Source organism: Loxodonta africana, chromosome 25 (genome assembly GCF_030014295.1).
Source record: "Loxodonta africana isolate mLoxAfr1 chromosome 25, mLoxAfr1.hap2, whole genome shotgun sequence".
In the NCBI taxonomy this organism is placed as follows: Eukaryota; Metazoa; Chordata; class Mammalia; order Proboscidea; family Elephantidae; genus Loxodonta; species Loxodonta africana.
The window spans coordinates 29,592,911-29,619,981 of record NC_087366.1 but is presented as its reverse complement, the minus strand read 5'-3'; the positions used below and the strand labels follow the sequence as shown (position 1 = coordinate 29,619,981).

Sequence of the window (27,071 nt, the reverse complement as noted above, 5' to 3'; positions counted from 1 at the left end):
CCTCCTAAACTATGAGAAAATAAATTTCTGTTTGTTAAAGCCACCCAAGTGTGGTATTTCTGTTATCGCAGCACTAGAAACTAAGACATGGAGCTAACGTTATTAGTCATTATTCCTAATTTTCTTTAAATATATATATATATATATAACTTTAAAACAGAATAGAAGATTTTTGAAGTGCAGAAACTAATAGTAAATACCATATTAAATGGTGAAAAACTATAGGTGTTTTGATTAAAAGCAAGACAAAGGCAGGGAGGGAAGACTACCACCTACCCTTAGAGTATTAGTGTAGAAGTGAACAACAAAATACATCAGAAGAAATCACTTAATACATCAGAATATGCAAAAAGCACAAAACAGTACCTTGTCTTCCTTAAGTAATTTTCCTGATCCCTTTTCTGTGTCTGTAATGGCTGCACAAACCTTTCCAATATATTTTTTCAGAGTCAGCCTTGCATCTGAAAAAGATAGAACGATAAAACGCACAATGGTAAGACAAAGACCAAAAAATATGCTCAATGTACTGCACCATTATACAACTAGAGCTTTCTAAAGACTGTGTGTAGGAGATCTGTTGTAGTTGTTTTCACTGAATTTCAACAAAGATGACACTTGGTACTAGCACAACGCTTTGGAGTATCACTGTGTTCCTAGAATTGTGATAAAATTTTTGAAGAACATAGAAAGTATAAAACATGGTACCTACTTCCAAAGAATCCTCATTCTATTAAAATGTCAATTCTGGAGAAAGAACAACAAAAAACATTTCCAGTAGACAAACTGTAACTTGATTTTCTTTCTCGACATTAAAAAAAAAAATTTAGCTTTCATCTTTTAAAAAACAGTGTTAAAAATAATTCCATTCATCATAACCTGTTGCCATGCAGTCAATTCTGACTCATATTAACCCCACAGGACAGAGTAGAACTGCCCCGTAGGGTTTCCGAGGAGCAGCTGGTTCATTTGAACTGCTGACCTTTTGGTTGGCAGCCATGGCTCATTGCACCCATAATAATGCTATCGCAAAATTTTCAAAACCTGTTTTGATAAAACTATAACACTTTCCTGAGAGAAATACAAGACTCAAATAAATAGATGAGCATACAACATTCCTAGATTGGACAACTGAACATCGTAAATCATAGATCAGTGCCAAATCAATTTAAAGGCTGGCGTATTACTTTCCTATGGCTGCTGTAACGTATTACCACAAACTTGGCTTTTTAAAACAACATAAATTTATTCTCTTAACACAATACTTAGCTGATATATAAGAAAGATCAGGAATGAAATCTACGGACAAACTGAAATACTGAGCTACACTAATTTCACTGAAAATAATTGATCAGACTTTATCACCTATTTTAAGTTTACAGATTCAGGAAAGACAAATTTTACTCATGTAGACATGTATGATTCCATAACAGAAGATAAAATACAATGCGTATTTCCCAATGTTGAAATTGCTTTATGCATACTCCTAACTTTAATGATCACAAACTGCACAATAAAAAACCCACTGCCGCAATAGAACACTCCTTTTCATTCCTGAAGAGACTCAAAACCCCTCAGCATAGGACAGTGATTCAAGAAAGACTCAATTCATTATCCTTATTATGTATGGAAACATATATTGCTTAGCAGCTTAATTGTGATAAAATAATTGAAGAATTTGTAAGAACAAAGAATAGAAATGTTTTTAATTATAACGTGTTTTGCGTGTTGAAAGATCCAAAAATAAAATACAGCAATTTGTTGAAGTATTTTTTCTCATCATTAAATTTTCTTGTATGACATCTTTTCATTTGTTAATTTGTAATCATAGCATTTATTACAAAACAAGCATCAAAACTGAAGTATGAGCCATTTAAAGCAAAATTGCTGAAAGTCAATTTTTCGTTGTGGGAGATCAACAGCATTTTACATTGACCGTTGAATCCAATTAAGTTCACTGACTCATTTTCTTTGTTATAGAATATGTGGAATGTTCTTTTTGTAGAAAATGTGGCAAAATCTTATAGTAAAAATCTATAGTACCCCACGTCCTTTAAAAATTTTATAATTCAGTTCATGTCATTCCGCTAAAATGGCATATGCCACTTTTGCGTTCAATCACTAATATTATAGTTGCATTTAAAACAAAGTTACACCATGGATAGCTAACACGCACACACATATATACAAGTATATATAAAACTCACATATCCCATTCAAATGCATGAGTAAGCAGAGGAGGGGACACCATAGCTTATCACTGTTAGGACCTTACATGTTTTAATCCAGCCCTGAGTCCACAAGCAAAATATTTTCACCCCATCTCAGCATCCCCAAAAGTCTCAACTCATTACATCATCAACTCAAGTCTAAAATCTCATCTAAATATTATCAGCTCAAAAGTCCCAAATCTTATTATCTAAATCAGATATGGGTGAGATACTCAGTCTGATCCATCCTGGGGAAAATTTCTTTCCATCTGTGGACCTGTGAAACTAAAAAAACAAGTTATTTGTTCTCAAAATACAATGGTGAAACAGGCATAATGTAACAGTTATAGACAATATTATTCAAAAAGGAAGAAATACCAGAAAGAAAGGAGTCACTCATCTCAAGTAATTTCAAAATCCAACCAACACTCCATTAGGTTTCAAGGAAAAATCCTCTGTGTCTCAAGACTCTACCCTCTAGGCATGAGGCTCCACGCCCTGAGTCATCCTGCACTTTCAATGAGGGATACCATGTGTTTGCACCCAAATAGTTTTATCAGTCTGCTTTATCTGCCTGTAAAATTTTGAGGGTCCAACAGCCTTTTTTTCATTTAGTCCTCTCTCTGTGCCTTTAAGGTCCTTGGGTATCACAGTTTGCGCTCGACTCCTAACCTAAGGAGCCCTGGTGGTGCAGTGACTAAGCACTCAGCTGCTAACAAAAAGTGGTGGTTTGAACCCACCAGACCCTCTGCAGGAGAAAGATGTGGTAGTCTGCTTCCGTAAAGATCACAGTCTTGGAAACCCTGTGGGGCAGTTCTATTTTGTCCTAGAGGGTCTCTGTGAGTTGGAACCAACTCAACGGCAATGGGTTTGGTTTTAGAGGAGGTTCTTTTTTTACTAAAAAGGCTGGCAGTTGGAACCCACCCAGCAGCACTGTGGAAGAAAGGCCTGGCAATCTGCTTCCATAAAGATTACAGCTAAGAAAATCCTATGGAGCAGTTCTACTCTGTAGCACATGGGGTTGCCATGAGTCAGAATCGACTCAATGGCAACATGTTTGGTTTTTTGGTCTGTTCCTTTCAGTTCAGGCTGCTTGTATTTCTGCTGATATAACATTCTCAAAAATCTTCTAGATCTCCTGTGTGTGTGTTATGGAAATTCACTCCATTAGACAAGAAGCTCTTCCTCAGATCATTCCTGGATAATTTCATCTCTATTCCTGGCTTCTGTTGAGATGGTTGAGGGGATCCATAAGACACATGCCTAAACTCTTCAGCACTAGCAAAAGGTTGTCCAGCCACATCCTTGGCCATCTCTCCAGAGCACACTTTCCTGACAGTGAATCTCCTAATTTCAGCATCTTTTGCAATTTGGATGGGCTGAGGATTTTCCAAATCATCAAGTCCTAGTTCCTTTTTGCTTAATAGTTCTTCCATCAATTCATCTCTTTCCTCTCACATTTTACTATAAGCAGCAAGACAAAACTCGTCTGTGTCTTCAACATTTTACTTGGAAATCTCTTGAGCTAAACATCTAAGTTCATCGCTTGAAAGTTCTGTTTTCCACATAGCTGTGGGACACAATTCAGCTAAGCTTTCTGCCACTAAGTAATAATGATCAACTTTCTTCCAGTTTCTAATATGTTCATTGTTTTTTTTCTGAGTCCTCACTGGCAACACCTTTATTGTTCATATTTCTACCAACATTCTGTTTATGACGATTAAGGTATTCTCTAACATGATATGGATTTTCTGTACTATACTCTGCAATTCCTTCTGAGCCCTCACAAGCCAGGCCTTTAACATCCACATTTCTACTACCAGTTTACTTGAAGCAGTCTAGGCTTTTTTTCATTGTGTAGCTCAAAATTCTTTCAACTTCTACCCATTATCCAGTTCTAAAGCCACTTCCACATTTTAAATTATTTGTTACAATAGCATCCCACTTCCAAGTACCAAAAATGGTATTAGTTTCTTATGCTAACTGTAACAAATTACCACAAGCTTAGTAATTTAACAGAAATTTATTCTTTTAGAGTCCTGGAGGCCAAAAGTCTGAAATCAATCTCACTGGGTTAAAATCAAGATACTGGCAGGGATGATTCCTTCTGGAGGGTCTGAGGAAAGAATCCATTTCCTGGTCTTTTCCAGCTTCTAATGCCCATCTATATTCATTGGCTTGTGGCTGCCTCCATCTTCAAAGCACTTCACTTCAGTCTCTGCTTCCATAATCACATCGCCTTCTTCTCTTCTGTGTCAAATCTCTCCCTTCCTCCCTCTTATGAGGACAGTTGTCATTACATTTAAGGCCCATTTGGACAGTTCAAGATAATCTCATCATCTCACTATCATTAACTTAATCACATCTGCAAAGTTTTTCTTGCCATATAACAGAACATTCACAGGTTCCAGAGATTAGGACATAAATATCTTTGGAGGCCATCACTCAACCTACCACAGTTTATATACATAATCTCAAGAAACTCCAAAGAATTTTTGAGAGACTTGATGAAATCTCTCTAAAACTCAAATCTGTAACTTTTAGCAACTAATTTAATCTTTTTTTTAACCCTCATTTGCCTATCTGTAAAGTGGACATTATAAAAGTGTCTTTCATAGTCAAATTTCAGACCCATATCTATAATAGGATTAATGCATATGGACCAGCTAACTGGTCTTTCTGCTTCCAGCTATTCACAGCATCAAATCTATTATCAGGGACAGAATGCCCAACAAGCAAGGTAAGCACATGTTTAGGGCATCAATAAAACAGGGCGCACCAGTTGTCCAAAGCAAAGACCAATAGATGCCAAGCAGACAGAGCACAAGGAAAAGTAAGTGCCTCAGTGGAAGGGAACTGGCAGGGCACTAAATGAAACTGATTCCAGCTCCAGTGCATGAGAATATGCCGGCCAGAAATAAAGTTCACACAGGGACATGAGGGTGCCCATGCACAAGGTTGTTTAAGCTATGAGGCCTCTACCACTAAGTTCACCAACTCATTTTCTTTGTTGTAGAATATGTGGAATATTCTTCTTGTAGAAAATGTGGCATATAGTAAAAATCTTAGTACCCCACATCTGCTAAAAATTTTATAATCCAGTTCATCTCATTCCACTAAAATGGCATATGCTACTTTGCATTCAATTGCTAATATTATAGTCACATTTAAAAAGAAGTTATATCATGGATAGCTAAAATGCACACATGCACACATACACATATGTGTGTGTATATATATAAAATTTACATATGCCATTCAAATGCGTAAGTAAACAGAGGAGGGGGTACCACAGATTATCAGTGTTTAGGACCCTTGCATGCCTTAATCTGGTCCTGCCCATCATTCATGTTGAAAGCAGAATTAATTTCCTAAACTGGAATCAAAGGTTTAGGTCTTAACTCCACTAGTTGGGTGACCTGGAGTCAACTGTAGTTTCAGAATTTCAGTAAAGGAATGGGCTTAGGAGAGAAATCAGTTGGAAGAGGGAGGCTTATCTTGAAACAGCATTTGCATAACAAGCATGGTGTTTTTACTAAGGACATATATTTATTTGGGGTGGTTTCGTAGAGGAGAGAGCTTATTCCAAGGATTCCTTTAATGACATCATACCTTAAATTATTTAATCACTCTAACCTCAGTTTCCTCATTTACAAAATGGAGGTAGAAAAGTACAATCCTCACAGGGTTGTTGTGAGAATTAAATCAAATGCAGTATATGATTTATGCAAATACCTTGGCATAATACCTGGCACACTGCAAAGCACTTAATAAATGTTTATTATTATCTCACTACTCTTATCAAGACTCTATAAATGACTCCTTGTTTCCTACTGAATAAAATACAGGGCCCTTCAAGATAACGTAGTCATAAACTATCTCTCTAACTTCATCCCCTCCAACATTCATCCAGAGATTCTACCCATTATTCACTTCCTGTTCCCTCTACCCCCAGATATCAACACATAGCTCACTCCTTCAATTCCTTCAGATCTGTGCCCAATCATCACTTTATCCGAGAGGCCTTTCCTGATTGCTCTGTATAAATTAACACCACACTCATTCACTCACTCGTTGGCACCTTACTCTTCCCACTCTACTTTTTCTCCACAGCACTCCATAGATACACAGATTTAGATATAATTATTGTCTGTGTCCTCATGCTAGAAAGTAAGTTTCATGAAGGTAAAGATTCTGTTCTGTGACCAGTTTTTTACCCCCAGCTCCTAGAATAGTATTTAGCACACAATAGGTGCTCGATGAACATTTGTTGTACGAATATTTACACAGCATTTCTTTGCTTGCTATGGTTATCCAACCCTAGATGCCCTCTCCACATGTACCACCTACCAAAACTCTACCCACTCTTCAAGGCCCAGCTCAAGTACACTTCTTCTGTGAAACTCCCTAGTTCCCCCAAGGTAGAACTCATTGATCTATCAACTATCACACGATTATATACTTTGATTTAGCTCTCATTTTAGTCTATCTTGTAATTTTTATTACCTTACTCTTTGCTTCTACCTCTAGACTGTAAGCTCCTTAAAGTCAACGTTTGTTCTTATCTTTTTACCATATACCATGCCACTTTCCCTCCACTACCTTATACCCATTGCCGTCGAGTTGATTCCGACTCATAGCACCAAAGAAACCAAAGGAACATATGTCAAAAATGAGGGAGATACTCAATGTTTGTTGATCTATTTGAAGGGAAGGGCATTCCACAGTGAGAAAATAGAAGAAGCAGATGCTATGTTGTGTGAAAATGGGATAGCTATTTTTAAAGCATATGTAAAGCTGCCATACTTCAGAAGAGGGGCTGGAGGGATATAGATAAATTGTTTCCATCAAATCCTATTAATATGATTACAGTTTAAATTTATAAGGTGATAAAATAATAGTAAAGTCTCTATTCCTTCACGAAATTGAACAAGTTCAAACCACTCTAGCAAAGAGCAACAAAAAGTACCCCTAAGAAACCAAGGTGATTGGCTAGGTGACATCTTTTAGTTCCAATGTGGTTCTTTATGATGTCACTGAACTTACTTCTGAATCAGTATGACTGATGATGTCACAAGGATCATCAGCATAAATTTTGCTGGCTAGCAAGATGATCTGAAATGCCTCGACTGAAACATCTTAACTAAATCTCAGGGCATTTTTCCACTCTGTTTCTGACCAATTTTTTGGCTATTGATTTCTTTTTTTTCCAGTTGAGAAAGAAAAATGTCCACTCAAGGACTATCTCCAATTTTTCCTCTGTTGTTTATCTGCTTCTTCAGAGGGAGCTTCTGCATTTGTGATGGAACTATCTGGGCTAAGGTTGGATGGGAGATTTTTCCCGAAGAAGTACACTATCTGCAAGTTAAGCCTTCTTCATCTCACTGCCTACCCTACCCTCTGAACAAATTATGCTGCAGTTTTGCTAACATGGATATATTTCAGGGTTGTTTACATCTGTTTTCTATTTTAGTTCAAGCTATCTTTTTAATCCTGTCTGTTTTATCTGCGCATTACCTGTGGATGAAATGGAAGAAACACCAAAAAAAGGTGAATTAGTGATGTAAATAGTAACAGTTACAGAATCTAAAAAAGTTTAAGACATAAGATTATCAGCTTCTTTAAGGGCAGGTACCATGTGAGCATATCTGCTCCAGAAGACCTCTTTAAAGTATTCAAAAGCACAGGTGTCACCTTGAGGACTAAGGTGCACCTGACCCAGCCACAGTGTTTTCAATTGTCTCATTTGCATGTGAAAGCCGGACGATGAATAAGGAAGACCGAAGAAGAGCTGATGCCTTTGAATTATGGCGTTGGGGAAGAATACTGAGTATACCATGGACTGCCAAAAGAATGAACAAATCTGTCTTAGAAAAGTATAGCCAGAATATTCCCTAGAAGTGAGGATGGCAAGACTTCGTCTCAAGTATTTTGGACTTGTTATCAGGAGGGGATAATCTCTGGAGAAGGACATCATGCTCAGTAGAGGGTCAGGGAAAAGAGCAATGAAGACCCTCAGTGAGATGGACTGACACAAAATCACAACAATGGGCTCAAACATAGCAATGATTATGAGGATGACACAGGACAGGGGAGTGTTACGTACTGTTGTACATAGGGTCACCATGAGTTGGAACCGACTCAACGGCACCTAACAACAACAACAACCATGTCTTATTCATCTCAATCTCCCCCGCCTCCCTACTCATCCCCAGCATCTTGCACAATGCCTCTTGTATATACTAGGTCCTCAACAAATGTGTATTGAATTAGAAAGTCCTTAATATCATCTAGCCCAATCCCTCTATTTCAAGTTGTAAGATACAGTGAGAAAGTAGTGAACTGCGATGAGTAGACGGTATAGAAAACAGAGTTATCTGTCTTTGCCCTTAGAGCCATTTAATCTTTCTCAGCTGCCTCATCCATAAAATGAAGAACCTGGAACAAAAGAGATCTCTAAGATTCCTTCCAGATCTAAGAAAGCGCAATATACAACAGTTGGCAAGCATTTTTAAAATGAACTGTACACTGATTTCTAATGTTAGGATTAGAAATGTCTCCTGTCTAGGAGATGGAGTTCTTATACTAATTTCTCATATTTATCAATAGATGGAACCATAATTTGTGACAATCTTAAAACTCATTGACATTAAGAGCAATTGGATGTTTATATACTTCTTCTCACTTTTAAGTACCAGTAATTTATTGTATTAGTATACCTTGAGGCTGTTTAGTATGGAATATTATTTTGCTAATATTCAAATAATTTCTCCCAGCAAAGTGCTCTAACCATAGAAAGCACTAATTAAATGTTTGCTAATGGTGACAATTGTCACTATAATCTGATTTGGGGCATTATGCAAAAGAAGATTTCTTCTGTAGTTTTACCTTTCTTCTGTAGTAACCTTTCTCTTGTAAAAATAACTGATGGCATAGTGGTTAAGTGCTATGGCTGCTAAGCAAAAGGTCAGCAGTTCAAATCCACCAGGTGCTCCTTGGAAACTCTACGGGGCAGTTCTACTCTGTCCTATAGGGCCGCTATAAGTTGGAATCAACTCAACGGCAGTGGGTTTGGTTTTTTTTAGTTTAGGGCATTTTAATAGAGTTTAAGTTTACATGGTCAGAAAATTTATTTTTAACCACAGAAAGAAAAAAATCTATGATATCATTTGTTTTTCTCTTTTTAGCTGAAAAAACAAGTCTCCTTAGATACATCTGGTAATGATCTAAAAAGCCGGTCTGTCTCTGACATTAACCAAATACTCTTCAGGCTGGTGGCCATAGCATCGATGATGATGAAGTACCTGAAGCGTGTGTCCAACCGTCGTCCTGCCTCTATGAAAGTTAAGCATCGCAAATTAAAGAAGAAGAATGGAGGAAAAGGAGTCAAAAGATACTAAACATATGCATATGCAAATGTAGGTCAATTCGGTAGGGAGATTACAAAAGAAAACTCATCTAAGGGTAAAAATAATCCTTTGGGAGGCTTTGTAATTTAGTGAAATTTTCCAAAGAATCTGGGTTGAAAAGTTATTTCCATCCAGCTAAAAAGGAATCCATGCTTTCTAAAGTACTGGAAAAAGACTGCGTACTACCACTGCTACATGTTTAAGTGTTTTGTTCTTTTTAATGTGTTAGACTACTAAGCATTAACCAATCTGTAGAATAGAATCTTAGTTCACTGTTTTAATAAATCTGATTTAAATAATATTTGTGGATTTTCCTGAGCAAATTTTACAGTCACACAGAGGTTTTTAATTCCCCATCTCAGGTTGCTAAGATGGCATGAAAGTATTAGGAAATAGAGTAATAAAAGAAAGCATCGATTTTTCAGTTTAATAAATAGTGAGTTAGATATTAATATTTTAAAAATTTCAGGCTTTTGTGGATCAGCCACATCAATTTAGAAAAGTATGTTGTTGTTAGGTGCTGTCGACTTATGGCAACCCTGTGCACAACAGAACGAAACACTGCTCGGTCCTGCACCGTCCTCACAATCTTTGCTATGCTCAAGCCCACTGTAAGTTACCATACCTTCCAAACAAAAACTGGGAGAGTGGTCTGAGAGTAGGACATAAATTCTGATTTAAAATATCTTGAAAAATCCAGAAAAACATGCTAAATCTATAAGGAAATAGAATATAAGGGAAGCAAAAACTTTTAAACTATCTTTGAAATAGTGATAAATAACTATACAGTCTTGACAAGTAATGGAAATGAACAGTGTCTGCTTTGGGCCATTATGGATTATTAGAAGTTTATTTCTGATTCCACTTTCCACACCCTTCTCCATACCTCAACCCCTCCTTAGCACAATCTCACCCCTACTTTTCCACGGATGTTCCATTCAATCCCTTTGGAGTTCTGAGCTGTCAACTAATTCCTTCTTAGAGAACACATACATATTTCTTTTAATGGAGGGCTCTTGAAGACTTTAAAAAAAAGTTCTCAAACCTCTAAAATCCAAATTAATTTATACCTAGTATCTCCAAAAAAAATTTTTTTTTAGTAGTATAATTTTTAGCAGTATGGATGAAACTCTTTGGAGTAAGGAGTCCTCAACCCCTTAAATCTCATCATACTCTGAACACTAAGTCTGAATCGAACAAATGTTAAACTTTATATTGAGTGGTTTGTGATTTTGACATTCCATAATTATATTACCAGGAAGCTACAATCCTTCTCATTCCAGCACCGATCTGGAAACAAAATACTAAGTTACTTTTTATAGTCTTCTTTAATGACATATTAGGTATAATTCCTCCAAGAACCTAAGGCTCCAAACTAAACAGACACTATGGGGAAGGAAACCACAACTGAAACTCTAAACCAATAAGCCCCAAACTCTTTCTTTTCAGAAAAGTTACAGCAAAATTTGTTCCAGGATTGTGACTTTTAAGTACCAGGCGTCATTTAGTCTTCAAACATGGATTTTAAATCGATGGAATGTGCATTGCACGTAAATAACTATTAATGGGGAATCAACCAAAGAATTATTTGCTCTTCTCGGTGGTTTTTTTTTTTTTTTTTTTTTTTTTTAACTCATGGATCTAATGATAAAATTGAAGATATTAACATCTAGAAAGAGCGCCCCTAAAAAAAAGCATTTAGTGCAAGCAATCACCTATAAAATAATCTATAAAATATAACTCACGTCTTCCTGAATGTGCTTCCTTCCCTCAATTTCCTTATTGCTCTCAATTCTCCCCATCCCCTTCTCATCTTACTGATGAGCAAGCTCCTTATTGCTACCAGGTGATTCTTCCTAAAAATCATTTTCATCTTCTTTCTCTTCTACATAAAAACTTTCAGTGGCTCCCAGTGGCTACCAAATTAAGCGAAAACTCTTCAGCTTGGCATTAGGGTATAATCTGACTGTAACAATAATTGGGGCACGTTTCAACCATTGACCATACACACATTGTGCCTTACATCATCTTACTTAATTCTCACAACTACTCCCAGAGGTAGGAACTATTGTTGTCTCCCGTTTTCAGAAAGGAAACTGAGGCATAGAGAAGTTAAGTATCTTGATCAAGGACACATAGATTGCAAGTGGAGACACCAGTATTTAAGCTCAGGCAGTCTGACTGTAGAGCCCATGTACTTAAACCCTTTTGTTACTCCACCCATGCTGCAGCCTACCTGTGCGAGCTGTGACTCACTGCCCCAGTCAGGCAATCTCATCATTGTTCCCCAATATGCCCCTTAACTTCCCAGCTCTAAGATTTTGCTCATTTTTCCCCTCCTATTCAAATCCCCTTCCCCTTCCATTGTGTATTCAAACCCTACCCATTCTTCAAGGCCCAGCTCAACACTGATACACTCTGACTTCATGTTCTCCAACCACCCTATAGCATATACTGTCTGCTCTGCCAATTTTAACCCTTAATAGTCTTTCTGATATTGTTATAACTGTCACATGTGTCTACAGCTCATCCCATCCAAATCCATTGCTGTTGAATCAATTCTGACTTACAGTGACCCTATAGGACAGGGTAGAACTGCCCTGCAGGGTTTCTAAAATTGTAAACCTTTACAGAAGCAGAGTGCCACATCTTTCTCTGATGGAGCTGCTAGTGGGTTCAAACCACCAGCCTTCTGGTTAGCAGGCAAGCGCTTAACCACTGCACTACCAGGACTCCCTCTATGCTCATCACCCCCCACCTAATAAATGTCCAGAGGGCTGGGACAACCAACTGTACCTAAAACAATGCGATGCTCATAGACATTCAGTAAATGCTTGCTAAAAACCTGAATGCACATAAACGTGCAAAGTGAATGTTATAAATTTCATGAGCACTAATTTTTTAACCAAGATTTGTACTTATACGTAGTTACACAGGTGTACGTTCCTAAAATCTTTTTAAGCTATATTCTACAGGGCTGTAAAGACAATGTAGGCAAAATGTTAGCAAAACTCAAAATGCAAAGTTTTTTGAACTTTGTATTAAAGTATAGCATAATACAGAAAAGTGCAAGAATCATTTAAGTGTACAGCTCAATGAACTGTCACAAATGAACATACCCATCCAATCTGCAACCAAACCAAGAAAAAAAAAATTACACCCCACAAGTCCCCTCATGCCACAAGGCTAACTACAATTCTTACCTCTTACACCTTGTCTGAGAAAATAGTTTTTAATTAAAATGGTAACTGTTTCTACCTGGGGAAATCCAATTTATTACTCACAGAAGTAATTTTTTAAAAACATTTTAAACATTTAAGGAATGGTCTCTCAGAAAACGGCCTTCAATATGTATTGTGCATATAGTCTTAAAGAAAATTATTGGTGAAATACTTAGAAGTTGATAAATTGACAAGCTCCTAATATGTACAGTTCCTACTAAGTATACTGTTTTAGGCCAATAATGAAATACAAAAAAAAAAAAAAAAAGACAAGAAAAAGGCAGGTTTCATATATTATCATCAACAGTAACTGCAGGTGTATCTACAAATAAAACATCCTGATGGGAGGTGAAAATATCAATCATCGCTTTGCTTTGCTGAAGACATGGCCTGTAATTCCTGGGAGGAAAGTATTCTACATCAATCACTTTTCTGACACATTGTTTAAGTTTTCTTACCTGCCCAGTCCAGGAACTCAACACACTCGGTTTGGGAATACCGAGCAGCAACATCGCGTGCCCTTTCTTCCCGGAAGTTCAGGGCTCCTATATCAACATCCAAGTCTACTAATGCTTTCAAAGTTTCCAGCCGACCCCAGGCTGCAGCACAGTGTAAGAGTGTGTAACCTAGCACATAGAACAAAGACGGTCAAGTCAAATACACTGCATTGTTTTAGGCTATTTTATGCAATAAAAGAGCAAGATGGCTACCAGGCAGCATTCTAAGTGCTTCACAATATATATTAAACTCATTTAGTTTCATAACCACCCTATGAGGCCAGAACTATTATAATCTCCATTTTATAGATGAGGAAGCTAAGGTCCAGAGAACTTAAGAAACTTGCCCAAGGAATACAGCCCATAAATTGTGGACCCAAAAGGCCAACACAGGCAATCTAAAGACTAAATCTTCAACATCTTCTGGGGAAGATGGCAATCCCCCAGCAGTCATTTACGGAACACAGCCTGACCTATGATTTTAGTCTAAAGAATTTCATCAAACTCTAATTACTCTAGCATTCTTGTTAACACAGTTATACAAATTACCACCACTACGTATGACTTTGGTTGGGGAATTAATCATTTGAATTAAAACTGACCTATCAAAAAAAGAAAAATAGATTTTTTTTTTTTTTATCGCTTTAGAAAGTTATTTCTTAGATTTACTGAGGTGACTACCATCAGGTAAAGGTAAAAAATATGAGAGGCATCTTCAAAATTCAGACTGGTTAAAAAAAAAAAAAATCAAGCCAAAAGGTCATTTTAATTTACCAGCAACAACATACTACTATTCACACTTACGATTCACTAAACTAGCCAAAGAGGCATGTTCTACAAGAAGAGTTGAGTAAAAGAATGAATTAACATTTATTGAACGCTAAGCACTTTATGCAGAGCCCTGTGGCACAGTGGTTAGGAGCTCAGCTGCACTGAAGGCATTGGTGAAAAACAGCGCTCCAGGAATTGACAGAATACCAACTGAGGTGTTTCAACAAACGGATGCAGCACTAGAAGGGCTCACTCGTCTATGCCAAGAAATTTGGGAGACAGCTACCTGGTCAACTGATTGGAAGCAATCCATATTTATTCCTATTCCCAAGAAAAGTGATCCAACTGAACGTGGAAATTATCGAACAATATCCTTCATATCACAGGCAAGTAAAATATTGCTGATGATCATTCAAAAGTGGCTGCAGCAGTATATCGATAGGGAAATGCCAGAAATTCAAGCAGGATTCAGAAGAGGATATGAAACCAGAGATATCATTGCTGTTATCAGAAATGATCCTGCTTGAAAGCAGAGAATACCAGAAAGATGTTTACCTGTGTTTTATTGACTATGCAATGGTTTTGACTGTGTGGATCATAACAAATTATGGATACCGTTGCAAAGAATGGGAATTCCAGAACACTTCATTGTTCTCCTGAGGAACATGTACACAGATCAAGAGGCAGTTGTTTAAACAGAACAAGGGGATATTGCATAGTTTAAAGTCAGGAAGGGTGTGCATCAGGCCTGTAATCTTTCACCATACTTATTCAATCTATATGCTCGGCAAATAATCCCAGAAGCTGGAGTACATGAAGAATAACAGGGCATCTGCATTGGAGGAAGACTAAATAACAACCTGTGTTCTGCAGATGACACAACCTTGCTTGCTTAAAGTGAAGAGGACTGATGAAGATCAAAGACCATAGCTTGCAGTAGGGTTGCTATGAGTCAGAATTGACTTGCCAGCAATGAGTTTGGTGGGTTTTTTTTTTTTTTTTGGTTATACATAAAGAGATGGAAACCCTGGTGGTGTAGTGGTTAAGAGCTACAGCAGCTAACCAAAAGGTCGGCAGTTCAAATCCACCATGCACTCCCTATGGGGCACTTCTACTCTGTCCTATAAGGTTGCTGTGAGTTGAAATTAACAACGGCAATGGGTTTCGGATATAAAGTGAGAGAGAGGAAGAGGTGAGTGCTGGGGACGTTCAGCAATGTTTTGTAAGGCATCTCCCTCAGGCAATGTCCCAGGTACCACTCCAGGTGGTATCTCAGAAGTAGACTCTTAAGGCACAGCTGAGTTAATCTCATCAGAAGCAGGTGGAATGGATAATGGTTTTACTGGGGAGGGTGGGTTAGCAGACAAAGATGGAGTAACCTCTTCAGATGGGAGTGAGAGGCTGGTTCTGTTGGCAGGTGTGATTCAATAGCATTTAGGGGCTCAGTGTCCCTAGCTTCCTCATTATCCACCTATATGTCCCCATCCTGTTTCAGGACCCCATTTATTACCAATCAATGCCCTCACTTTAATTTTAGACACCATTAGAGGTTGGGAATTCAGTTGTTGTTGTAATTCAGCCACTCTTATAATATCAGCAATATCAGCTCTGTTACTACAAGAAATAAGGCTTTCTTTCAGAACACAAGTGACAACTTTCAGGTCTTTTATGTGGTCCTTGTGCTGTGACTCTGAAGCCCTGAGCTTATCTCTTTCTTTCACTACTTTGTCTAGTGAGAGTAGGACCAACCAGCAAGCTTCCCTGTATTTCTCAATCTGACAGAGTTGTAGAAATGTATCAAATATGTAATCACCCAGGGCCTTGTCTCTCACAAATATTTGATCCATTGGTTGTGATATTTTGCATATTTCTATTACCACTTCATGCCATGGATTAGCAATGCCCTCTTTACTACTGAAGGCAGAGTCATCAGTGCCTTTAAGACTAACCGGACTTGAGAACCAATTCAGAAAACTCATCTTTACAATTTTGTTCCTCTGGAACCCTATCGGTACCAAATGTTTTAGTCTGGGCTCTCTAGAGGAGCAAAACCAGTGAAGTGTATACATATAGAGAGAGACAGAGAGAGAGAGGGAGAGGGAGCCTGGTGGCGCAGTGGTTAAGAACTTGGCTGCTAACTAAAAAGTCTGCAGTTTGAATCTACCAGCCACTCCTTGGAAACCCTATGAGGCAGTTCTACTCTGTCCTATAGGGTCACTAAACTGCAATGGATGTTTAGAGAAAGAGAATGAGATTTATTTAAAGGAAATGGCTCGTGCAGTTGTGGAGACTGGCAAGTTCCAAACCCATGGGTCAGATGTCAGGCTGACTCATGTGGTTGCAGGGACTGATGAACCCAAAAGCAACAAGTCATATGGCAAGCTGCTGGCTCACATCCCAAAAACCAGAGGTCAGAGGATGACAAGCTGGATGCAGGATGCAGAGAGGGTGCACTTTGCCAAAACATCTATACTTTATATTTTTATGCAAATAAAGTACACCTTCTGTGTTTGTCAACCATGCCCTCCTCCCTCAAGGTATTTTCGTAGCACTGCTACGACAATTTTTTTTACATGTTGCTGTAAAAAACATTAGCATAGTGGGCTTATAAAAATACCTTGTCGGGGGAGAGCACAGTTGGCAAACAAACATAGAAGATACACATTATTTGCATAAAAATAAGGTATATGTTGGATACGGGCCACGTCTCCAAGGAAATCCCCCTTTTGATTGGCTGCTCACATCAGATCACAAAATGAAGATGATTACATAACATCTGCCAAACCATTGAGAATCACAGCCTAGCCAAGCTGACATGTAACCTTAACCATCAGTTTTACAATCATTAAAAAAAAAAAAAAAAAATTGCCAAGTTGACTGGTATAATTTCATTGGCCAGTTCATCATGGAAGCTCCATAGACACATCCAAACTCTCTGAAGGACTGAATTACCAGGCTGAGGGCTGCGGGAACCATGGTCTTGGGAAACATGTAGCTCAATTGGTAGTTCACAAAGAAAATATTCTACATTCTACTTTGGTGAGTAATGTCTGAAGTCTTAAAAGATTGTGAGCAGCCATTTAAGATACTCTACTGGTCTCAGCCGTCAGGAGCAAAGGAAAATGAAGAAAACCAAAGACACAAAAGAAAGATTAGTTCAAATGACTAATGGACCACAAATACTATAGCCTCCACCAGACTGAGTTCAGCACAACTAAGTGGTGCCAGGCTACCACTACCGACTGTTCTGACAGGGATCACAATAGAGGGTCCCGAAAAGAGCCGGAAAAAATGTAGAACAAAATTCTAACTCACAAAAAAAAAAAAAAAAAAAAGACCATACTTACCAGTCTGACAGAGACCGGAGAAACCCTGAGAGTATGGCCCCTGGTACCCTTTAGCTCAGTAATGAAGTCACTCCTGAAATTCACCCTTCAGCCGAAGATCAGATAGGCCCATAAAACAAAATGAGACTAAAGGGGCACACCAGCCCAGAGGCAAGGACTAGAAGGCAGGAGGAGACGAGAAAGCTGGTAATAGGGAATCCAAGATAGAGAAGAGAGAGTGTTGACCTATTGTGGGGTTGGTAACCAATGTCACAAAACAGTATGTGTATTAATTGTTCAGTGAGAAGCTAGTTTGTTCTGTAAACCTTCATCTAAAGTACAATAAATAAATGAATTTACCAGTTCATGCATACTTTCTACTGTAGAATCATCTTCATGGAATGCCATATCATTATCACATATAATGCCCAGAATAATGCTTGACATAGTCCCTTTGCTATAAGAAAGTTTACATGGGAAATAAATAGCATCAGAAGATTTAGTTGAGGAAATTTCTGTATTCATTTTCTATTGCTGCTGAAACATAAATTTAGCAACTAAAAGCAGCACCCCTCTATTACCTCACAGTTCCGTAGGTCAGAAGTCTGGGTTCAGAATGGCTCAGCTGGGTCCTCAGCTTAGAGTCTCCAAGAGCCAAAATGAAGGTACTGGCTGACCTACGCTCTTATCTAGAGACTCTGGGAAAAAAATCCACTTCCAAGCCCATTCAGCTTGGCAGAAATCAGTTCCTTGTAGTTTGAGATCCCCATTTCCTTGCTGGCTGCCAGCCAGGGGCCTCTCTCAGCTCTACAAAGCTGTCTGCATTCCTCATCACATTACCCCCCCATCTGCAAAACAGTAATGACATGAGTTCTTCCCACACTTCAAATCTGGCTCCTTCTGCCGAATCTCTTCTAACCCCAGTGGAGAAATTTGCCTTCTTTTATGAGCTCATGTGATTAGATTGAGCCCACCCACATAATCCAGGATAATCCTCCCATTTTAATGTCTATAACCTTAATTACATCTGTAAAATCCCTTTTGCAATATAGGGTAATGTATCCACAGGTTCTGGGGATTAGTGTGTGGACACTTCGGGTGGCCATTCTGCCTACCACAGTCTACCCACTGGTCCCCAAAGATTCACATATTTTCCAAATGCATAATACATTCACCCCATCTCAAGGGCCTCAAGCCATTACAGCATCAACCAAAAGTCCAGAATCTCATCACCTCAAAAGTTCCAAACCTTATCGTAGAAACTATCCAACTCATATACAGATGAGGCTCTGCGTATACTATTAAGCACAATTCCTGGGTACAATCCTCTCTATCTATGGACCTGTGAAAATAATGAATCAAGTTATCTACTCCTAAAATACAATGGCGGGGCAAGCAAAGGATAATAGGTGTAGGCATTCCAGTTAAAACAGGGCAAGAATGGAAGGTAAAACACAGTCACTGGTCCAAAGCAGCTTCAAAATCCAGCAGGGCAAATGCCACTAGGTTTCAAGGCCTGGAAATAATCCGCCGTGGTTCTCAGCTCTATCCTCTGTGCTTCTGTGTTTACCCGCTTGAGTCTAGGTTCAACCTTCTGAGCCATCCTTCTTTTTTCATGAAAGATAACATGTGTTTGTAGCTGAGTAGTTTTATCAGCCTGCTTTCTGAAAGTAGAATTTTGGGAGTCCAACAGCCTTTTTTAATTTTGGAGGTTGGGTTACGCTCTCTATCCCTCACAGTCCAAATTGGTGGTATTTTTTCTGATATAATATCATCAAGATCTTTGTAGGTCTCCCATGGATGTGATAGGGATTTGATCTGCTCCGTTAGACATAAGCCAGGTCCACAAATCCTTCTGAGATAATATCTTCTCTATTTTTCGCTTCTGCTAAAATGGCTGAGGGACAACTCCCTTAAACTTCCTAGAGGTCCCCTGGGTTGACTGAGGGAACACCCTCAATCATACCTTCAATCTCTTGTGTCTAAATACTTTGAACTTTTTACCTTTCTAACATGTCAGCAAAGGGTCGTAGAGTCACACATTCAACTTTTTCTTTAGAAAATGTTTTCCTACAATAATTTCTTAATTTTGACATCTTTGCCATCTGGATAGGCTTAGAATTTCCCGAATCATCAAGTCCTGGTTCCTTTTTGTTTAACAGTTCTTCCCTCAATTTATTTCCCTCCTATAGCATTTTACTACAAGCAGCAAGGATAAATCAGAATGTATCTTTAGTTTTGTTCTAGAATCTCCTTAGCCAAATGAGATTTCACAGTGAGCATCAAATCAGAGTGAAGAAATGGATTATATTAGAATATATTATCAAGCTCTAAAAGGCTGTAGACCTATCTCCACAAACTGAAAAAACCTACCAAGAGGACAGTGATATTCACATAAACTAGTCAGACCACTTCCCACGAATAGTGGTAGAAGCACACTGCCAAATACTGATTGACCTTGGGTTCTTCTTTTTCTTTTATGTAGTATGTTTTCTAGATGTTACTATTATTCCCATTTTTGTGGATCAAGGGACTGGCACAGAAGGGTTGCCTGAGTCATACAGCTAAGGTAGTGGCAGAGCTGGGATTTGAACTCCGAAAGTCTGGCCTCAAAATCCATGCTTTAACCAACTCACTATAGAATCCTTTTGTAACTTGCTTTTTATCTCGATGTTATTTATTTATTTATTTTTAAATTATCCATTATAATACTGTAAGATCTAGTTCATTCATTTTAACTGTTGTGGAACATTCCATTGTATGAACTGGCCACAACATATCCATCCATTCTCCTATTGATTTAGATTGTTCCTAATTATTCACTATTACAAACTATACTTGAATAAACATACATGTACATATGTCTCCTTGTGAACATGTGTGAGAGCTTCCCAAAGATACATATCTGGAAATGGAATTCTGGATCACAGGGTATGTCCACTTTCATCTTTATATAAATGTTATCAGAATGACTGGACCAATTTGCACACCCTCCAGCAGACTACAAGAGTTCCTATTCCTCATAGCTTCACCAATACTTAATGTCAGATACTTAATTTTTTGCCAATCTGATAAGTTAGTACTGGCAACATTGTTCAAATCTACATTTTACTAGTGAAGTTGGGCATATTTCTATGTATTGACTGGCCATGAGAGCTTCTTTTCCATGAATTGCTTATCAATATCCTTTGCCTACTTTTCTATTGGTTGAATGTTTCTGACTTAATGGGTTCTCTTTACATGATTTATCTCTTCTCTTGAGAAGGTACTGCAAATATCTTCTCCCACTCTGTGGCTTATCTTTTCACTTTGTTGAAGCATCTTTTTGTGCAAATCTTTAAATTTTATATAGTTAAATACATCACTGTTTTCCTTTAATGGTTTACGGTCTTTGTGTCTGGTTTTAAGAAACTCTGCAATATTTTAAGAATATAATAACATTCTCCTAATTATTTTTCAGAAGTTTAACATTTTTGCCTTTCACATTCAGATCATGCAAGAACCTATAATTGATTTATGTACATGGTACAAAATAGGTATCTAATTTTATCTTTTTTCCAAATAAAAAACCAATCTTCTCAATAATCATATTAGTTTATCATTTTTCCCACTGAAATTTAGGGTCAGCTTCTCCACTTGGCATTTAAAACAAAAACGAAAAACCCTGCTGAGATATTGACTGGATTGATATATCAATTTGGGGAAATTTTCCATCTTTATAATATTTAATCTTACTGCCTGTAAACAAATAGAATTTGGATCATCTTTTATGTCATTTGATAAAACTTTATACTTTTGCCATAAATTTCTTGCAATTCTTTTGTCAGATTTATTCCTAGCTTGCTTACAGTTTTGTTGTGACTAAGTTTTTTTACTACATTTTCTAAATCAATCTTGATGGTATATAGAAAGCTACTGATTTGGCATATTGATCTTATGCTAATATTACTGTTAAACTCTGTTAGTGCTAATAATTAGTACCTTGTGTTTAAATCTATGTGTCTGTGAATGATGAGAGTTTTGTTTGTCCCTGGGTGGTGGAAACAGTTAATGGGGTCAGCGACTAGCCGAAATGTTAGAGGTTCAAGTCCACCCAGAAGTGCCTGGCAATCTATTTTTGAAAAATCAGCCATTGAAAACCCTCTGGAGCCTAGTTCTACTCTGACACACATGGGGTTGCCATAAGTTGGAATGGACTCTACAGCAACTTTTATTTTATTTTATTTTTTTAATGCTTATATTCAGTGGTGTGTTGGAAAAGTCTAGATTTGTACCATTTACCAATTTCTACACTGAATGTGCTCCCACCATGGCCAATTTCAAGTTACCAACATGATGTCAACCAGTTCACAAAATTCCTGAGTATTTAACAATGAGCTCTGAAAGCTAGTAGAAGTCAGCTCCAGCACAATGCTGCATTGTATCTCTTATTTATTTTTCTTGTCTTGCTAGGACCTCTAGTACAATCACACAAGAAAGCCATGATAGTGAATATCATATAATATTACTTCTTATTTTAAAGGCTGCTTCTAAAGTTTCAGTACTAAATAAGTTTCCTTCAGGTGTTTGATAAATATCCTTCTATTCTTATTTAGCTAAGAGCGTCCATCATAAATGGGTGCTAATTGTTTTTTCAAATGACTTTTGTACATCTATTGAGATAATCATGTAGTTTTGCTAATTTAATCTTTTAATGTAGTGAATTACACTAATTTTTTTTCTAATGTTAAAACCATCCTTGTATCAATGGGATAAACCCGATGTAACTCACTGCCGTCGAGTCAATTCTGACTCATAGTGACCCCATAGGGTTTCCAAGGCTGTAAATCTCTACAGAAGCTGACTGCCACATCTTTCTCTCATAGAGCCACTGGTGGTTTCAAACCACCAAGCTTTCAGTTAGGATTCAATTGCTTTAATCCACTGTGCCACCAGGGCTCCTTAAACCCAACATAGTCCAGTGAATATTTTAAAACACATTCTTAGATTCAGTTTGTTAGTATCTTATTTAGGGTGTGTGCTTCTACGTTATTAAATGAGATGAGCTTAAAATTTTACTTTCTAGTACTGTCCTTACCTGGCTTTGCTACAAAAGTTATAAAAAAAAAAAAAAATAGCTCTCATAAAATAAAGTAAGCAGATTTCCAACTCTCTTTATATTCTGCAGAACATTTATATAAGTTACAAATTACCTCTTCCCTAAAAGTTTAGCAGACCATACCTTTAAAACCATTTGAGTATGAATTCAGGGTAGGGGAAGCAGGTAGATTTTGATTACTTATTCAATTTCTTTAATATCCATTGATCTAGTCAAGATTTCCATTTTTCTTGAACCAATTCAGATCATTTATATTTCATTGGGAAATTGTCAATTCCTTCCAAGTTTTCAAATGCAGTGTCATGAATGTGTTTATATTTTCTAATGAATTTTTTAAATCTTAGCTTTTCTCATGCCAACGTTCTATTTTTTTTAATTGCAAATATTGTTTGGGGTCTCTCTTTCTCTGATCAATACTATCAAAGAATTTTCAGATGTACCAGTCTTTCTAACCGAACCAGATTTTGGTTTTGTTGATCCTCTCTACTGTGTTTTAATTTTTAATGTCGTTAGTTTATTATTTCTTTTTTTCTACTTTCTTTGGATTACATAGTTGTTCTTTTTTAGCTTTTTGAGATGAATGCTTAGCTTACTGGTTTTCCATGTTTCTTATATTCTAATACATGCATTAAACTAAAATTTTAATTTTAGTTGTATCTCATAGGTCCTGATATATAGTGATCCTATTGCCATTTAAATATTCCTTAATCCCAATGTATCTTCTGTGACCTACAAATGATTACTGTGTTTTTGCTTCCAAAATTATAAGAGATTTTCACTTATCTTTTTGTTACAGATTTTCTGGTTTTATTTTATTGTGATCAGAGATCAAAAACTGCATGATACTGATTCTTTGGCATTTGTTGAGACTTCTTTTATGGTCTAACATTTATGGTCAATATTTTAAAATGTTCCAGGTGAGCATGAAGAAAATATATACTTTCTATTTGCTGGAGATCACCCTTTTTTACAATGACCATGTATTCCATTTGTAATCTGAAAATCACAAGTTACTGAATTAAAAGAGCTAATTATGTAACATCTGCTAAAAACTAGTAAATTTTCTAAGAGAACGTAACGGTATTACTACTGAGCACTTACTGTGTACCAATTTACTATGTGCCAAGTACCGTGGTACCAAAAAACCAAACCCGTTGCCACTGAGTTGATTCCAACTCATGGTAACCCCATGTGTTACAGAGAAGAACTCCTCCATAGGGTCTTCTTGGCTGTAATCTTTACCAAAGCAGAACGCCAAGCCTTTCTTCTGAGATACCGCTAGGTGAATTTGAACCATCTACATTTAGGCTAATAGTCAAGCACAAATCATTTGCTCCACCTAGGAACCTTAAGCACTGTGATAGGATATTTGTATGTAGTATTTTATTTAATCTTCATAATACCCTATGAGGAAAATGCAATTATTATCCTTATTTGCAGATGAAGAAATACAGACAAAAAAAGATTAGGTGACTTGCCCAAATCACACAGCTAAATAAATAGGAAGTCTGTGTTCATAACTACTATGCTCTACAGTATTAGCATAGATATAGACACATGTATACACATACATACATTCATATATACATATATATATATATATGCATATATAGTATATGCCAAATGTAAACAAGTATATCCAATTTATCCAACCTGAAGGGTAGTATATAGTATCTTTGGCTAGTCATAACCATTCTTAAATAATAATGATGAGAGAAAAGAGAAAAAATACCTCTGGAAGTTTTTTCATTCAGATTCACGCCATATTTTGCCAGCGCTCTAATCACGTTACTCTGCCCAGCCATGCAAGCTGCATACAACAAATTTCTCCCAACGATGTCTTCTTCCAAGAGTAGCTGCATGGCCTGTTCGTGATGAGGGTTCTCAGGATCCTCAAAAATCTTCTGCAGACCTTCTACATTTCCCGTGAGAGCAGGTTGTAAGAGGGGGTTCACAGTGGCCATTTCCTCTGGTTTTTCAGCTTCTTCTTCTTCTTGCTGTGAGAAAACTATTGATTTTTCTGAACTCTCTGACTCTGGGGTTCCTTCTGACTCCATTAACTTCAGAAAAACCTGAGATCAAAAACAGTAATAGAAATCTATTCAAACAAATCAGTATGTATGTATATATTTTTATTTGATCAGCTGACAGGCAATATGGATGAGATGATAAGACCCGATTGAAAATATTTATAAAATACTTCATCCGTCCAATCAATAAAGTTTACTGTGTATCTGCTATGAATAAATGCACTGCCTGAATATATAATAAAGGGCAAATGTGTAATATAAACAGCAAATTCAGTAGAAGCAGGAGAAGAAAGAGAACAATGTGGGCTAGATTCATTTGAAAACACTGAAAGAGGGTGTTAAAGAGATCCATCTGCTGAAACAGGGATCTATGTTGAGGAGAAGAAATACAGTTAGATTATTGGAACCAGATTATGAAGACCTTAAAAATTCAGCGGAGGCATTTAGACAGAACTTATTCACTCAGTAATACTTAGTGAAAGCTTACTAACAGCGCTGTGTAAGTTACAAAGAAGACATATTAAATTGGGAATGATTCCAATGCAGTAGCAATAATTCAGTAGCATGGTCCTCTTATATGAACAAGAATGTCCATGCCATCACCATTCACAATGGCAACAACATGGCAAGGTGGTGGGGGGGGAGGGGAATCAATGCCCACAAATAGGAGCATAAACCATGGTATACTCACACAAGAGTATGTAGCAGTTGAAATTAGTAAATTACAGTGATACACAATGTGGTGGTAGACAGTTTCTGACATGGTTCATAACGATCTCTGCCTCCTAGTATTCACACCCTTGGGTAATCCTCTCCCCTGGAGTATGGGCTGGACATAACGACTTGCTTCTAACGAACAGGACAATAGTGATGGGATGTCACTTCCATGAATCTGTTACAATAAAGTGTAATTTTATCTTGCTGGTATTCTTTCCCGGCTCTTTTTGCATGCTCTGATGGAGAGGACCACATACCAAGGATCTGAGGGCTACCTCTGGCCAACAGCCAGCAAGGATCTGAAAATCTGAGGACTGAGCAAGGATCTCAGTCTAATAGCCCATAAAGAAGTTAATTCTGCCAACAGCAACTGAGTGAGCCTGGAAGTGTATCTACCCCAGTTGAACCTTGAGATGACTGTGGCCCCAGGCAACACCTTAATTGTAGCCCCATGTAGAGCACCCATTAAGCTTTGCCTGGATTTTTGACCCACAGAAACTGTGAGATGATAAATGTGTATTGTTTTAAGCCACTAAGTTTTGGGGGTAATTTGTTACATAACAATAGTTAACTAAGACATACAACAAGATAGATGAACTTAGCACTATATTAATTAAAAATGTAAATCCAAATGATTATGTATCGAGATATACATTTTTAAAAAGCTAAAAGAAATTAAAATGATTTTTAAGGAATACACGTAGATACAGTAACACCATAAAAAAAGAAGAAAAGCAAGATTGAACATAAGGTTCAGGATAATGTTCACAAGGAAGTGGGGAAAGGGGAGAACTGGAAAGGCAGAAACAGGAGAAAGAAAGCAGATCATATGTTTAGTAAAGAGTATGGCATTTAAGCTGAGTCAAAAAGAATGGGCAAGACTTCGTCATTCCGAAGTCAGAGGGAAGGGAATTCTAGATGGCATAGCATAAGTGTGATGGTTAGTTTTGTATGTCAACTTGGCTAGGCCAGTTATTTAATCTAACACTAACATTGGTGTTGCTGTGAAGGTATTTTATAGATGTGGTTAACATCTACAATCACTTGACTTTAAAGGAGATTGCTCTCAATAAAAGAGGAAACCATAATGTCATTAAAAAGACAGAAAAGAAACAAAAGACCAAAATGGATGTCAGAAGAGACTCTGAAACTTGCTCTTGAACATACAATAGCTAACGCGAATGAAAGAAATGATGAAGTAAACGACCTGAACAGATTTCAATGGGCAGCTCCAGAAGACAAAGTAAAGTACTATAATGAAATGTGCAAAAGACCTGGAGTTAGGAAATCAAAAGCAATTCTCAAGCTGAAAGAATTGAAGAAAAATTCCAGCCTCAGACTGCAACACTGAAGGATTCTATGGGCAAAATATTGAATGACATAGGAAGCATCAAAAGAAGGTAGAAAGAATACACAGAGTTACCGTGCCAAAAAAATTGGTCCACGTTTAACCATTCCGGGAAGTAGCATATGATCAAGAACTGATGGTACTGAAGGAAGAAGTTCAAGCTACACCAAAGGCATTGATGAAAAACAAGGCTCCAGGAACTGATGGAATACCAACTGAGATGTTTCAACAAATGGATGCAACACTAGAAGCACTCACTTGTCTACGCCAAGAAATTTGGAAGCCAACTGACTGGAAGAGATCCATATACATGCCCATTCCAAAGAAAGCTGTTCCAACGGAATGTGGAAATCATTCAACAATGTCATTAATATCACACGCAAGTAAAATTTTGCTGACGATAATTCAAAAACAGTTGCAGCAGTACATTGACAGGGAACTGCCAGA

General features: G+C 37.4%; 2 protein-coding genes across 3 annotated transcripts in view; one reads left to right on the top strand and one right to left on the bottom strand.

Annotated features, from left to right (window-relative positions):
- Positions 1-24,997, bottom strand: part of ANKRD45 (ankyrin repeat domain 45) — a 35,584-nt gene extending 10,587 nt beyond the window's left edge. For both annotated transcript variants that reach the window (XM_023549279.2, XM_023549278.2), the window contains exons 1-3: positions 24,262-24,997; positions 13,296-13,463; positions 367-461 (exon numbers count right to left, since the gene is read on the bottom strand). In XM_023549279.2, the coding sequence (XP_023405047.1) occupies positions 367-461; positions 13,296-13,463; positions 24,262-24,586 (588 nt within the window). In that variant the 5' untranslated portion in view covers positions 24,587-24,997. The remainder of the gene's footprint in view (positions 1-366; positions 462-13,295; positions 13,464-24,261) is intronic.
- On the top strand, positions 6,973-10,108 carry TEX50 (testis expressed 50). The gene is made up of 2 exons (XM_003410889.3): positions 6,973-7,757; positions 9,395-10,108. Exons 1-2 carry the CDS (start codon positions 7,434-7,436, stop codon positions 9,605-9,607), a joined length of 537 nt encoding a protein of 178 aa, XP_003410937.1. The 5' UTR covers positions 6,973-7,433; the 3' UTR covers positions 9,608-10,108.
- Positions 24,998-27,071: the final 2,074 nt, after the last annotated feature.